A 13283-nucleotide genomic window follows, 5' to 3' on the forward strand; every position below is an offset into this window, starting at 1 on the left:
CAGTGTCAGGGAGAATTGATCAAGGAAACGTCAGTGGGGGAAACAGCTATGAGGTCTTTGAAGGTTCTTCACACACCAACAACACTGGCAGCTGGGACACTGAGCTATAAATACCACATCTGCTATTTGTTCCAACACCTTTAGCTCAACACAAATTATCTCCCGTCAAAAAAAACACAAAACGATTGATTTGTAGGAACATATGCCTCTCTTATCACTCATGCTTTCTATCAAATTGTGGCCTTTTGTCTCTCATCAGAGGATCTAATCCTTCTCCCTCCCTTTCTCATCTTCCTCTCTCTCCTCTTTCTACCTCCCTGTCTCCCTCCCCCCTCTTCTCTCCTCCTCTCCCCCCTTCAGTCTTACCTGCGGAACACTGGTCTTCGTCTGCCCCGTTCTCACAGTCCCTCTCCCCGTCACATCGCCATGACGATGAGACGCACTTGCTGGCCGAATCCCCGCAGTCAAACTTCTCAGGTGGGCACATCTGTCGACCTATCAGTGGAGGGAGGGAGAGAGAGAGAGAGAGAGAGAGATGGGCATGAGGGAGAGAGAGGACACAGTTAGTCAATGAAACAGCCCAATAGCTCAGTTATCATGTTGCTCAAATCGATTCCCCCTCAAATGCCTGCAATTAGAGCGGGCACACAGAGTAAGACAAAGGCCAAAAACACACACAGGAAAAAAAAACACACAAGGCGAAAACATACACACACGAAGGCACATGTGCAGATCATTCCATGGAGTGAAACCATATTAAGGAAGCAGACCATTGTTTCTATTCCCTAGCTAGCCCATGTGGTTCCTAGAGTCAGAAAAAAACTGATGTACAATACATACATTGTACACTTGGCTTAGACAGCAAATCCATGCTTTCCTTTCCACAAATTCGACTCCCCATCTCTCCCTCTTCCCCACCTTTCCACAAACAGCACTGCTCCCACCTCTCTCTCTCATTCCCCATCCTCTCTCTTCCCCCTCTGCCCACCCTTCCCAACCCTAGCCAGTAGTGATGGGGGGGGGGGGGGGATTGATACAGTTACATATCGGGATATTATTTTTGACGATATAGCATGTCATAATATTATTTTTGCGCTATTCGGCTGTACCTGCACTGTGTTCCTTCATAACTTGTTCTCCATCTTATTTTTTAAATAGGGAAACAATTTGTTTTCAGCACTTTTATTTCCGTGACTGATAAACTCATTATCGTGGTTCTCTCTTGTCCCTCTGCAGCAGACATATGGGGAGTAGAATATCGAATCACAGTATCGAATCGCAATGCATATAGATTCATGAGAATTGCAATACATATCGTATTGGCACCTAAGTATTGTTATAATATCGTATTGTTAGGTCCCTAGCAATTTCCAGCCCTGCTAGCCAGAATAGGCCCAATGGGACTATTTCCTAGTTTACACACTACCACCCTCCCTCCTCTCTGTCTCCACTCCCTGGTTCCCAGTCCCAGCCAAACAGGGCCCACTGGGACTATATATTAGATTACATTACGCCCAGTGTAAAAAGTTGCTCCATCAATTATACATTTTGGACTGTCACTGCCTGGCAACCCGCAATAGCAACCCCCCCCCCCCACCCATATTAATATACACAGCAAATAATTACAGGAGTTAGTCATATTTGACTTGAAAAGAACAGCTTTAACAATTTTTGGAATTAAGTGACTGATTCTGACCACTAGAGTTAATTTGAAAAAAGTGTTTAAGTATTGCTTGTCAATGTGATCCAGCCCACTGATTTGCATTTAAGTTTCGATTTTGCCGCCACTGATATTTCCTTCCTCGCATTCGCCTCAGAGTGACACTGGCAGAAGTAGTCTTTGCATTCAGGTAAGTTATATGGTTTTGAAATTCATATTTGTCCCAAGTCAACCATTTATCAATAGATAAAAGCCAAATATTCATTACCTAGCAGGAAATTGCATTGGAGGCTGGTGGGAGGAGCTATAGGAGGACGGAATCATTGTAATGGCTGGAATGGAATAAAGGGAACGTATAAAACACATCAAACATACAGAAACCACAAGTTTGACTCCGTTCCATGAATTTCATTCCCCTCCTCCTATAGCTCCTCTCACCATCCTCCACTGATCGATCGGTATGGCCCGTTTTTTTTAAACCAAGCTAGGCTTGGCGCCATTCTCAAAGCGTAGCTAGCTAGCTTATAATTTTAGGTCAGTTTGACAGAATGGACATACCATGGTAGGTACTTGAAGCGGCTAAATTCCTTATTTTGAATAAACCAATAACCGTGTGGCAATTTGGCACCAAATGTTTTGTAAAGTTGCCATAGCAAATAGCTAAAGTTATCTAACCATTAGCTACCAGGTTAACTTAGCTACAGAAACTAGCTAACATTAGTTAACGTTATCTAGCTATCTAATAGCTAATGTTAGGTAGCTTGGCCATCTAGCTAGCTAACGTTTGCAAACTAGAATCAATATAGAACAATGAGGGTTAGTCCTAAAAACATATTTTCAAGAATACTGAACCAGAATGCAGGTTACACTGTGTTAAGGTCAGTCATTCATTCTATACTCAATACTTTAGCTGACGTAAGTGTTGATTACTTCGCTAGCTAGATGGCTACTTAGCTAACTAGTAACATTAGCTAGATGGCTACCAAAGCCACACGTCTAAGCTAGTTACATAGTTAACCTAAACCTGCATTCGGTTTGAGTATTCAGTAATGGCTGTGTGCCTGGGTAACTATGATGTTAACTGTCAGCTGTGGATACTTTCCCATCATTTTTCAAGGCTTATATGCCCGCCTCGTGTGTGCTACAGAAGCTAGAGTCAAATGTGGTGCGTGCCTCGTGTATGTTTACACGGCAGCAAAGCCGGGGAGAATGCAGGGAATAACGTTACATCTTTCAGTTGAAGAGATTTTATGTAACCAAAGACATGTTAGAAAGCTAAATAGGTGTTTATCTCTATCTCGTGTGCTGAAATCCACACACGATATGCAAATGTAATGCATGCTACCGTTCCCGCCTTTGCTTGCGCCTCGATCACACCGATCGTGGCATTGCATTTTGGTACATCAGAAGTACATTCATTTTTAATGGAACTCTTGCCTTGCAGCATTACAGTGCGTTCTGTTAGGTGCATAACTTTGGATTATTGAATGTATGCGTCAAGCTGTACACGTAGACGGCTTGACAGGAATGGTAGACGGTGAATGTTGAACTTTTGTTGCACACATCCAGATGATGCTGTTTCCCATTTTGCGCGTAGACACTGTCGGTGTGATCGAGGTGTTCGTTTTGAGGCTGTCATAGTCGTAAGTTAGTGTGATTATCAACTTCGTGTCCAGCGTTGTTCATAAGGCTACATGTGTTTTTTTTTAAAGAATGTATTGCCTGTCTTTTATATAGGCCGTGTTAGCGTAGTGCTGACTATTTTAGTTGTGACATTTGTCCTGGGAGATAAACATTGGGTTGTTATTTTACTGAAATGCACATGGTCCCTTTTTTTTTTGCTGGATCTTTGTAGATTTTTGAGTCATACACAATCATGTGTTCTCTACTAATCCACAGATCAAAAGAAGATACCTAGTTAGTTTTTCTTTGATTAATCGCTCCTCATTCTTGTTTTTCTGTGGATTATATATGTTGCATTAATTACTGCCACCAATTAGACTGGAGTGTGGACCTCTTTCATCTTTCAATCACACACGTGGGTATACAGTATGCTTGTAAAAACCAATGAGAGATGGGAGAACCAAGTTCAATTTTAGAGCCTAGCAACGCAAACATCTGCATGAGCAGTTTGGATAAAATTATTGAATAACATGTACAGTTGAAGTCGGAAGTTTACATACACTTAGGTTGGAGCCATTAACTCGTTTTTCAACCACTCCACAAATTTCTTGTTAACAAACTATAGTTTTGGCAAGTCGGTTAGGACATCTACTTTGTGCATGACACAACTCATTTTCAAACAATTGTTTACAGAGTATTTACCTTATAATTCACTGTATCACAATTCCAGTGGGTCAGAAGTTTACATACACGAAGTTGACTGTGCCTTTAAACAGCTTGGGAAATTCCAGAAAATTATGACATGGCTTTTGAAGCTTCTGATAGGCTATTTGACATCATTTGAGTCAATTGGAGGTGTACCTGTGGATGTATTTCAAGGCCTACCTTCAAACTCAGTTCCTCTTTGCTTGACATCATGGGGAAAATGAAAAGAAATCAGGCCAAAAAATTGTAAACCTCCACAAGTCTGGTTCATCCTTGGGAGCAATATCTAAATGCCTGAAGGTACCACGTTCATCTGTACAAACAATAGTACGCAAGTATAAACACCATGGGACCACACAGCCGTCATACTGCTCAGGAAGGAGACGAGGTCTGTCTCCTAGAGTTGAATGTACTTTGGTGCGAAAAGTGCAAAGCAATCCAAGAACAACAGCAAAGGACCTTTTTAATCCAAGTAAAAATTCCCTGTCTTAGGTCAGTTAGGATCACCATTTTATTTTAAGAATGTGAAATGTAGGAGAGTGATTTATTTCAGCTTTTATTTCTTTCATGACATTCGGAATGGGTCAGAAGTTTCCATACACTCCATTAGTATTTGGTAGCTTTGCCTTTAAATTGTTTAACTTGGGTTAAACGTTTTGGGTAGCCTTCCACAAGCTTCCCAAAATAAGTTGGGTGAATTTTGGCCCATTCCTCGTGACAGAGCTGGTGTTACTGAGTCAGGTTAGTAGGCCTCTTGCTCGCACACGCCATTTCAGTTCTGCCCACAAATGTTCTATAGGATTGAGGTAAGGGCTTTGTGATGGCCACTCCAATACCTTGACTTTATTGTCGTTAAGCCATTTTGCCACAACTTTGGAAGTATGCTTGGGGTCATTGTCCATTTGGAAGACCCATTTGCAACCAAGCTTTAACTTCCTGACTGTCTTGAGATGTTGCTTCAATATATCCACAACATTTTCCTACCTCATGATGCCATCTATTTTGTGAAGTGCACCTGTCCCTCCTGCAGCAAAGCAACCACACAACATGATGCTGCCACTCCCATGCTTCACGGTTGGGATGGTGTTCTTTGCCTTGCAAGCCTCCCCCTTTTCCCTCCAAACATAATTATGGCCAAACAGTTCTATTTTTGTTTCATCAGACCAGCGGACATTTCTCCAAAAAGTACGATCTTTGTCCCCATATGCAGTTGCAAACAGTAGTCTGGCTTTTTTATGGCGGATTTGGAGGAGTGGCTTCTTCCTTGCTGAGTGGCCTTTCAGGTTATGTCGATTATAGGACTTATTGTGGGAAGCTTGTGGAAGAATACCTGAAACGTTTGACCCATGTTAAACAATTTAAAAGCAATACACTCAATTAGTATTTGGTAGCATGTGGACTTCTGACCCACTGGGAATGTGATGAAAGAAATAAAATCTAAAATAAATCACACTCTACTATTATTCTGACATTTCACATTCTTAAAATAGTGGTGATCCTAACTGACCTAAGACAGGGAATTTTCATGAGGATTAAATGTCAGGAATTGTGAAACTGAGTTTAAATGTAGGTCGCTAAGGTGTATGTAAACTTCCGACTTCAACTGTATGTGTAAAAACAAATTGCAACACGGCCTGTTTGGTCAGTACGTAACAGTGAGCCAAATGCTACTTTGTTTAATGTCTTTCAAGTTGTCAAGAAATGCACCCTGCCAACCATGGCCTTAAAAGTCTACAAGGACTCTGAGACAGAAGTACATGAAGAAGTGTTCGAGTATCTTCTTCAGAAACCAGACCTTGTGTGCTAAAAATGTGTTTACCCCAATAAAACTAGTCCTGATGGTGAGTTATTTGTCTACAGTACAGAGATGTGACCAATGTATTCGTTCGTACAATCCTAGCTAGCACAAATTATACGACACACTTCTGTCTTGAAGCTAGCAAGCCGGATCTAATCCTGCTGGCCCAGTTCTGCCACCCAGATCCAGACGGAGGTCTGCTGTTTGCAGGGATGGTACAGTAAACGGGAGCCCCTAACCCCCGTCCCCCAAAGCCTGCAGGGGTTTACCGCTGAGACATTTAAATGCCAAACACACTTTTGGGAGGGGGGGATTGTGTCTGGGGTCTAAGGATTGGAGGGATGGAGTCACACGTTACCCATTCTGTGGCATGTCACAGATCACATCAGGCCCCATTTAATTGTATGTCTTCTCTCAACATCCCATATAGAATTGTAGCTTCATGATTTCCTAACAGATTATTTGGGCCCAACATTTAAAAACATACTAAAATGGGGTTTAGTGCATGGCTAACAAACACATTTTTAAAGACGGATATGTCATTTGGTTGTATTGTCCCTGTAGAATTGTTGAGAACAGAGACGATTCATTTATTCATGTGATCGGAAGAATCTGTTAACTCTTCTTCAAGCTGCAAGCTACTCCATGGACGTTGGTGATTCATCCGACTCTGACACTGTTGACACAAAGTCCTAACAAAGAAAGGAAAGCGGAGGAAGAGCAAAGTAAGCCATTCTTTATTTGCCATGACTGATCTCCTGAGGTTCCATCTTTGTGATGTTGGGTTGGCCTACTCCCGGAGAGTTACTATGTATGTAGGCCTTTTCCTGTCCTGCTCTTACCCACTCAAATCACCTTGGAAGATCCTAATGTGCAGTTTAGTGATATACTGTAGCCAGGTGTTGGAACAGGGCTGAAACCAATCCTTACACAGTAGCTCTCCAGGAAGATGGCTGACTACCACTGAGCTTTTTCTCAATTTGTCTATCCTTGGCTCCTCGTGTCCCTCTTCATTCTTCTCAAAACCAACTACAGAACAATGAACTAGAAGAGGAACATTGGGTCTTATTATCAAATTCAATTTGAAAAGGAAAGCGAGGAAACAAGCAAAAATATATTGATAAAGAACCCTGGTGTTTATTTTTTATTCATTTATTTAACTAGGCAAGTCAGTTAAGAACAAACTCTTACTTACAATGACAGCCTAGGAACAGTGGGTTAACTGCCTTGTTCAGGGGCAGAACGACAGATTTTTACCGTGTCACCTTAGGGATTCGATCTAGCAACCTTTTGGTTACATTCCCAACACTCTAACTACTAGGCTACCTGCTGCCCCAGGGTCTGTGCTTTTTGTAGAGGACTGAGGTCAATCTCCAGAGCAAAGCTAAGGCGTGGGAAAGGATCATGAACAAGTATGCTCAGACAAAAAACTTGTCTGACCGCACCAGATGTGATATGATCAAGATATTGGTTGCAAATATGGCAGAGGATCATCTAGTTTTAAATGCATTAAGATCAATGTTTTGCCTTCATGTATTATTGCCAGTCTAGTCATGTCATTTTTTTGGGACCCGAACAAGTCCCCCACGACATGTGAAGTAGGCATAAACAAGAGCAATAGCTTCCTTGTTCCCATACCTGGCCGACCCCCAAAAGCAAGACTGACTATGTGAGTACGAAATAAATCTGGGTACCAATTCACTCCCTACCACTTCCCCTTAGCCCTAACCCTTTGTTTGCTGATTTTTGAAGGGTGTGGATAGGTTTAAGCAGTGTAGTCGTAAAGCTTTCACCCTATGGATCTGCACACATTGAAAGGGTTGAAGGGTCAAGGGAAAGTGGTAGGGAGTGGACAATCTGCCGATAGTGAAACTGTCCCTGCAACAACACTAGATGCTCAAATGATGAGCACAGGATTTTTTCCAAACCCGTCCAGATTCTAACATGCACCAGTGACCCTTGGCATGGAGACTGAACCACCGGCAAAAAGAGGCTGCAGGAGGAAGAATAAAGTCCCCTCGTAGATCACTAACAGGAGGGTCAGCTGGTTGGCATGCATAACTGTCTTATATTATTATTTGTGTGTATGGTTTGTGCTCTGTAGTTTTACTATCTATATTTATATATATATATATGTGTGTGCACAAAACATTATGAACATTTGCTCTTTCCATGACGTAAACTGACCAGGTGAAAGCTATGATATATACAGTACCAGTCAAACGTTTGGACACCTACTCAGTCAAGGATTTTTCTTTATTTTTACTATTTTGAATATTGTAGAATAATAGTGAAGACATCAAAACGATGAAATAATGCATATGGAATAATGTAGTAACCAAAAAGTGTTTAAAAAAAATCAAAATATATTTGTGATTCTTCAAAGTTGCCACCATTTGCCTTGACGACAGCTTTGCACATATGCCAGGTGCTCGCTCGGTTGCAGGCATGCGGGGGAGTGTTCACAAGGGAATGAGACTTTTTCTCACGATTCAGTGTAATGGGGATTGGTTGGACTGTTTATACCATTGTGTGTTCCTGTCCTTTTTAATCTTTGGTTGAAGGTGGACCAGCTGCTGACAGAGACCCCTTCACGGACGAAGACTGGCTGAGTGAAGAAGGGCAGAGTCGAAAGGCCATCGCGCTGATGAAAGACACATCTGATGAAGTGACCGTAAAAGAAAAGATGGAGCTGAACCTCTGCCTACCGCCAAAAAGTAGTCCATAACCCACAGAACTCCTCCGATATAGTCCAGGCATGGTATGTATGAAATGGACTTTGTCAACTCTGTAGAATACATGTGTGATAACATATGAATGGAATGTCGATGTATTGTTTTTTCCCAAAGCATGACCATGTCACAGGGTGGCCATTGCCAGAGCTATTACCCTTCAAAGACATGCACTGTAAACTGTGGGACGTCATATAGACAGATGTGTGCCTTTCCAAATAATGTCCAATCAATTGCTGCACCTGTGCAGTGACATTCCCCATCCAACTTGACAGAGCTTCAGTGGATCTGCAGAGAAGAATGGGAGAAACTCCCCAAATACAGGCTTGTAGCGTCATACCCAAGAAGACTCAAGGCTGTAATCGCTGCCAAAGGTGCTTTAACAAAGTACTGAGTTGAACTGGTTTGAATACTTACGTAAATATGATTTACAGTTTTGTATTTTTAATACACTTGCAAAAAATAATAATTTTTAAATACATTTATTTTTGCTTTGTCATTATGGGGTATTGTGTGTAGATAAAACAAATATATATATTTCATCCATTTTAGAATAAGGCTGAAACGTAACAAAATGTGGAAAAAGTCAAGGGGTCTGAATACTTTCTGAATGCACTGTATATAGATTGGATATTTGTCCAGGAAAAATGGTTGCCTTGAATGTAATGGAAATAACTCATGAGATAAACACATTCCAAGTGCCTTCTTCAACTAAGGTTTTGAGTGTAAAATGGGCCAAACATCAATACTGTTACGTATACGTATACTGTTAAGATTTGGTTGTCTGCGTTAAAATAAACTGTGAGATGCCAATATTTCACGAAATCCAGTCTATTCTTGTAAAAGACGACACTGTCACGTTCCTGACCTATTGTTCCTTTTTCTTTTATTTATTTAGTTGGTCAGGGCGTGAGTTGGGGTGGGTTGTCTTTGTGTGTTTTTTGTATTGTCTAGGGTGTTGTATGGTTTAGGGGGTTAAGTAGAGTAGATGGTTTAGTGTTCAGTGTAGGTGTCTAGGAAAGTCTATGGTTGCCTGAATTGGTTCTCAATTAGAGACAGCTGGTTATTGTTGTCTCTGATTGAGAGACATATTTAAGGCAGCCATAGGCTTTAGCTGTTTGTGGGTAATTGTCTATGTCTAGTCTATGTTGCATGTTTGCACTTAGTCATTTATAGCTTCACGTTTGTTGTTTTGTTTGTTCTTCTTCAAAATAAAGAGAAGATGTATTTTGCACACGCTGCGCCTTGGTCCACTCTTTCTAAAGAAGACGATCGTGACAGACACATAACTTACGGCTGGTTACCTTTGCTTTAGACACACTGTGTCTTCAAGAACATTTCCATGCGTTTAAAGTTGTACCCATTTACATTACATTTACATTTAAGTCATTTAGCAGACGCTCTTATCCAGAGCGACTTACAAATTGGTGCATTCACCTTTTGACATCCAGTGGAACAGCCACTTTACAATAGTGGATCTAAATCTTTTAAGGGGGGGGGGGGGGTCAGAAGGATTGCTTTATCCTATCCTAGGTATTCCTTAAAGAGGTGGGGTTACAGGTGTCTCCGGAAGGTGGTGATTGACTCCGCTGTCCTGGCGTCGTGAGGGAGTTTGTTCCACCATTGGGGTGCCAGAGCAGCGAACAGTTTTGACTGGGCTGAGCGGGAACTGTACTTCCTCAGTGGTAGGGAGGCGAGCAGGCCAGAGGTGAATGAACGCAGTGCCCTTGTTTGGGTGTAGGGCCTGATCAGCGCCTGAAGGTACTGAGGTGCCGTTCCCCTCACAGCTCCGTAGGCAAGCACCATGGTCTTGTAGCAGATGCGAGCTTCAACTGGAAGCCACCCGACAAGAAACGGGCCCCGTGTTTTTGACGTTAATGATAGTTGGTTTCACAAAGCATTCGACATACAGATGTCATATGGTGGTGATGAGTCAAGTTTGTTTGTGGTCCCGTACTGCTTCATGTGATTTTAATTTCCACGCTTGTACACAGTACCAGAATAATTGTACATAGTAGCACATGTCATGTAGGGAGAGTTTGGAATCAGAAGGACATGCATCTGTGGGTATAAATTTCCCAACAGGCAACAATTCCAACAATTCGTTGAAGGCCACACCTGTCCCTATTGCTTTTGGTAATGTCTGTTAATGCTCTAGAACAGTGATTTCTCAACTGGGGGGTCGCGACCTGGAGGATTTTACGGGTTTGCGGGACTTATTGTGCAAGAAAATCATTTCAAATAATAAAACAAAAACATTATTTTGAAAGGTAACTGCTGCACCGCTTATTGTTGCTGACTTAACACATGCAGTGCGTCCACTGTGGTGAAATGGCTAGCTACATTCGGAACTCTTTCAGGTTTTCGCACTGCACTCACTCACTGACCAATACGATAACGCTCTCGCCACACACACGCACTGATCCAATGTATTTCGCTACACCCGCAAAAAAATCTGCTGAATATGTGTGTGACCAATAAACATTTCATTTGACACACTGATCCAATAAAAATGTCATTCTGCAACATCGTTTTTTTTATGTGACACGTCCAATCAGATAATACAGATCGTCTTCTGACAGCTAGCTTGATTGACAGATAACTATGCAGATGGGCTCTGCAGGCATTGTACATGTGGATAGTTAGCTGTCATTTAACTCATGTAGGCTCGCTGTCACAGTAAACTCATGGACAAGTTTTTAAAATGTGCAGCTCCCTCTTCATCTACTGCTGCCTCCAATGTCAACAACAAGGCAGACAACGCGGTCCCTGTCAAGAAGAGAAAATACGACCCCGACTTCATCAATTACGGCTTTACACTGTGGACATTGTTAATGTTCTAAATGACTATTGTAGCTGGAAACAATGTCTACACTGTATTTCTGATCAATTTGATGTTATTTTAATGGACCAAAAAAATTGCTTTTCTTTCAAAAACAAGGACATTTCTAAGTGACCCCAAACCTTTGAACGGTAGTACATATAGAAGAGAGTCGGGGTGAGGGTTGACAACAGTGGGTCCTATGCATTGAGCTGTTAGCTAATGAGAGCATGAAACCCTCCAAAAATACCTGGAGGTCTCACAAGATTCATTGAACAACGTATGCGCGGAACAAGAAAAGCCACTCCGCACATCATACCTTGTTGCCCAGCGTATTGCTAAGTGCAAAAAATGCCCACGTCAGTGCAGAGGATCTCATACTCCCTGCTGCGATTGATATGTGCACTGAAATCGTGGGGGAGTCAGCCGCCAACAAACTTAAAACTGTACCCCTATCCAATGACACCACGAGCAGGAGAATCCAGGACATGTCTGGGGACATAACACGCCAGACATCAGAGTGCATCAGTGCAAATGGCCATTACGCTCTGCGGCTTGATGAATCCACAGATGTGGCTAACCATGCCAGATGTGGCTGACCATGCCAGATGTGGCTGACCATGCCAGATGTGGCTAACCATGCCAGATGTGGCTAACCATGCCAGATGTGGCTGACTATGCCAGATGTGGCTGACCATGCCAGATGTGGCTGACCATGCCAGATGTGGCTAACCATGCCAGATGTGGCTAAATAATTCTAAATGGTCTATGTCAGACACGTCTGGGATAATAACGTCGAGGAGCAGTTCCTTTTTTAGTGCTGATTTGCACACCACCACCACTGCAGAGGCTGTCTTTAACACAGTGGATATGCACCTGGGCTCCGTGGGACTGGCCTGGGATGGGTGGCTTGGTGTGATCACTGATGGGGCTGCTGCCGTTACGGGAAAGCATTTCGGAGTAGTAAAGCGGATCCTGGAGAGAGCACCGAGTGCGACGTGGAACCACTGCTTCCTACACAGGGAGGCTTCGACAGGGAGGCTTCGACAGGGAGGCTTCGACAGGGAGGCTTCGACAGGGAGGCTTCGACAGGGAGGCTTCGGTAGCGAGGGACATGGTGCCTGAGCTCCACGCCACTCTCCACAATGTGATCAAGTGTGTCAACTATATCAAAAAGAGTTCCACAAAAAGCAGGTGTCTCCAGGACTTCTGCAGGGATACAGGGAGGGAGCACCAGCAGGTGCTTTATCATGCAGAGGTCCACTGGCTTTCCAGGGGTAAACGATTGTGTCGCTTTTATGAGCTTCGAACATTTCGATCGTGAGGAATGGCTCGCCCATGTTGCCTACCTGGCGGTTATGTTTGATCATCTGAATTTGCTTAATGTGTCAATGGAAGGGAGGGGGTACAATCGATTTGAACGGCGGGACGTGGATGCCTTCAAGATTAAGCTTACCGCTTGGGCAAATCCTGTTTCTAACGGGAGGATTGACATGTTTCCCAATGCTGATTTTGAGATGCAGAATCTGATCAACACAGCGCACCGCGACACACTGAAGAGAAAAAACCTGCAGGGAAAGTTTTGCAACTACTTCCCGGAGGAGAACAGGAGACTAGACGACTGGACACGGGGACCCCTTTCGAGTGGAGATGGGAAGCGTCACGTTGCCGAGCAACGAAAAGGATCTGCTGGTGGAGCTGTCACTTGATCGCGGACTGAGCATGCCCTTCCCAGAAATGACACTGCCACAGTTCTGGTGCTGCATTATGGGAGAGTATCCAGCTCTCGCCTGTCATGAATCATGCTACCGTTCAGCACTACCTGTCTGTGTGAAAGTGGCTTCTCTGCTATGGCTGTGCTGAAAACTAAAAGCAGAAACAAACTGGACAGCCAGCATTAACTCCGAGTTGCCCTGTCAACCATCATCCCAGACTTCAGTGAAC

At 43.0% G+C, this 13283-nt stretch overlaps 1 protein-coding gene across 4 annotated transcripts in view; it reads right to left on the bottom strand.

The window, feature by feature from the left end:
- LOC129855533 (low-density lipoprotein receptor-related protein 8-like) overlaps positions 1 to 13283 on the bottom strand; it is a 258688-nt gene that overhangs the window by 83313 nt on the left and 162092 nt on the right. For all 4 annotated transcript variants that reach the window (XM_055923302.1, XM_055923305.1, XM_055923303.1 and 1 more), the window contains exon 4: positions 367 to 495. In XM_055923302.1, the coding sequence (XP_055779277.1) occupies positions 367 to 495 (129 nt within the window). The remainder of the gene's footprint in view (positions 1 to 366; positions 496 to 13283) is intronic.

This window comes from Salvelinus fontinalis, chromosome 5 (genome assembly GCF_029448725.1).
Source record: "Salvelinus fontinalis isolate EN_2023a chromosome 5, ASM2944872v1, whole genome shotgun sequence".
NCBI classification, from domain to species: domain Eukaryota; kingdom Metazoa; phylum Chordata; class Actinopteri; order Salmoniformes; family Salmonidae; genus Salvelinus; species Salvelinus fontinalis.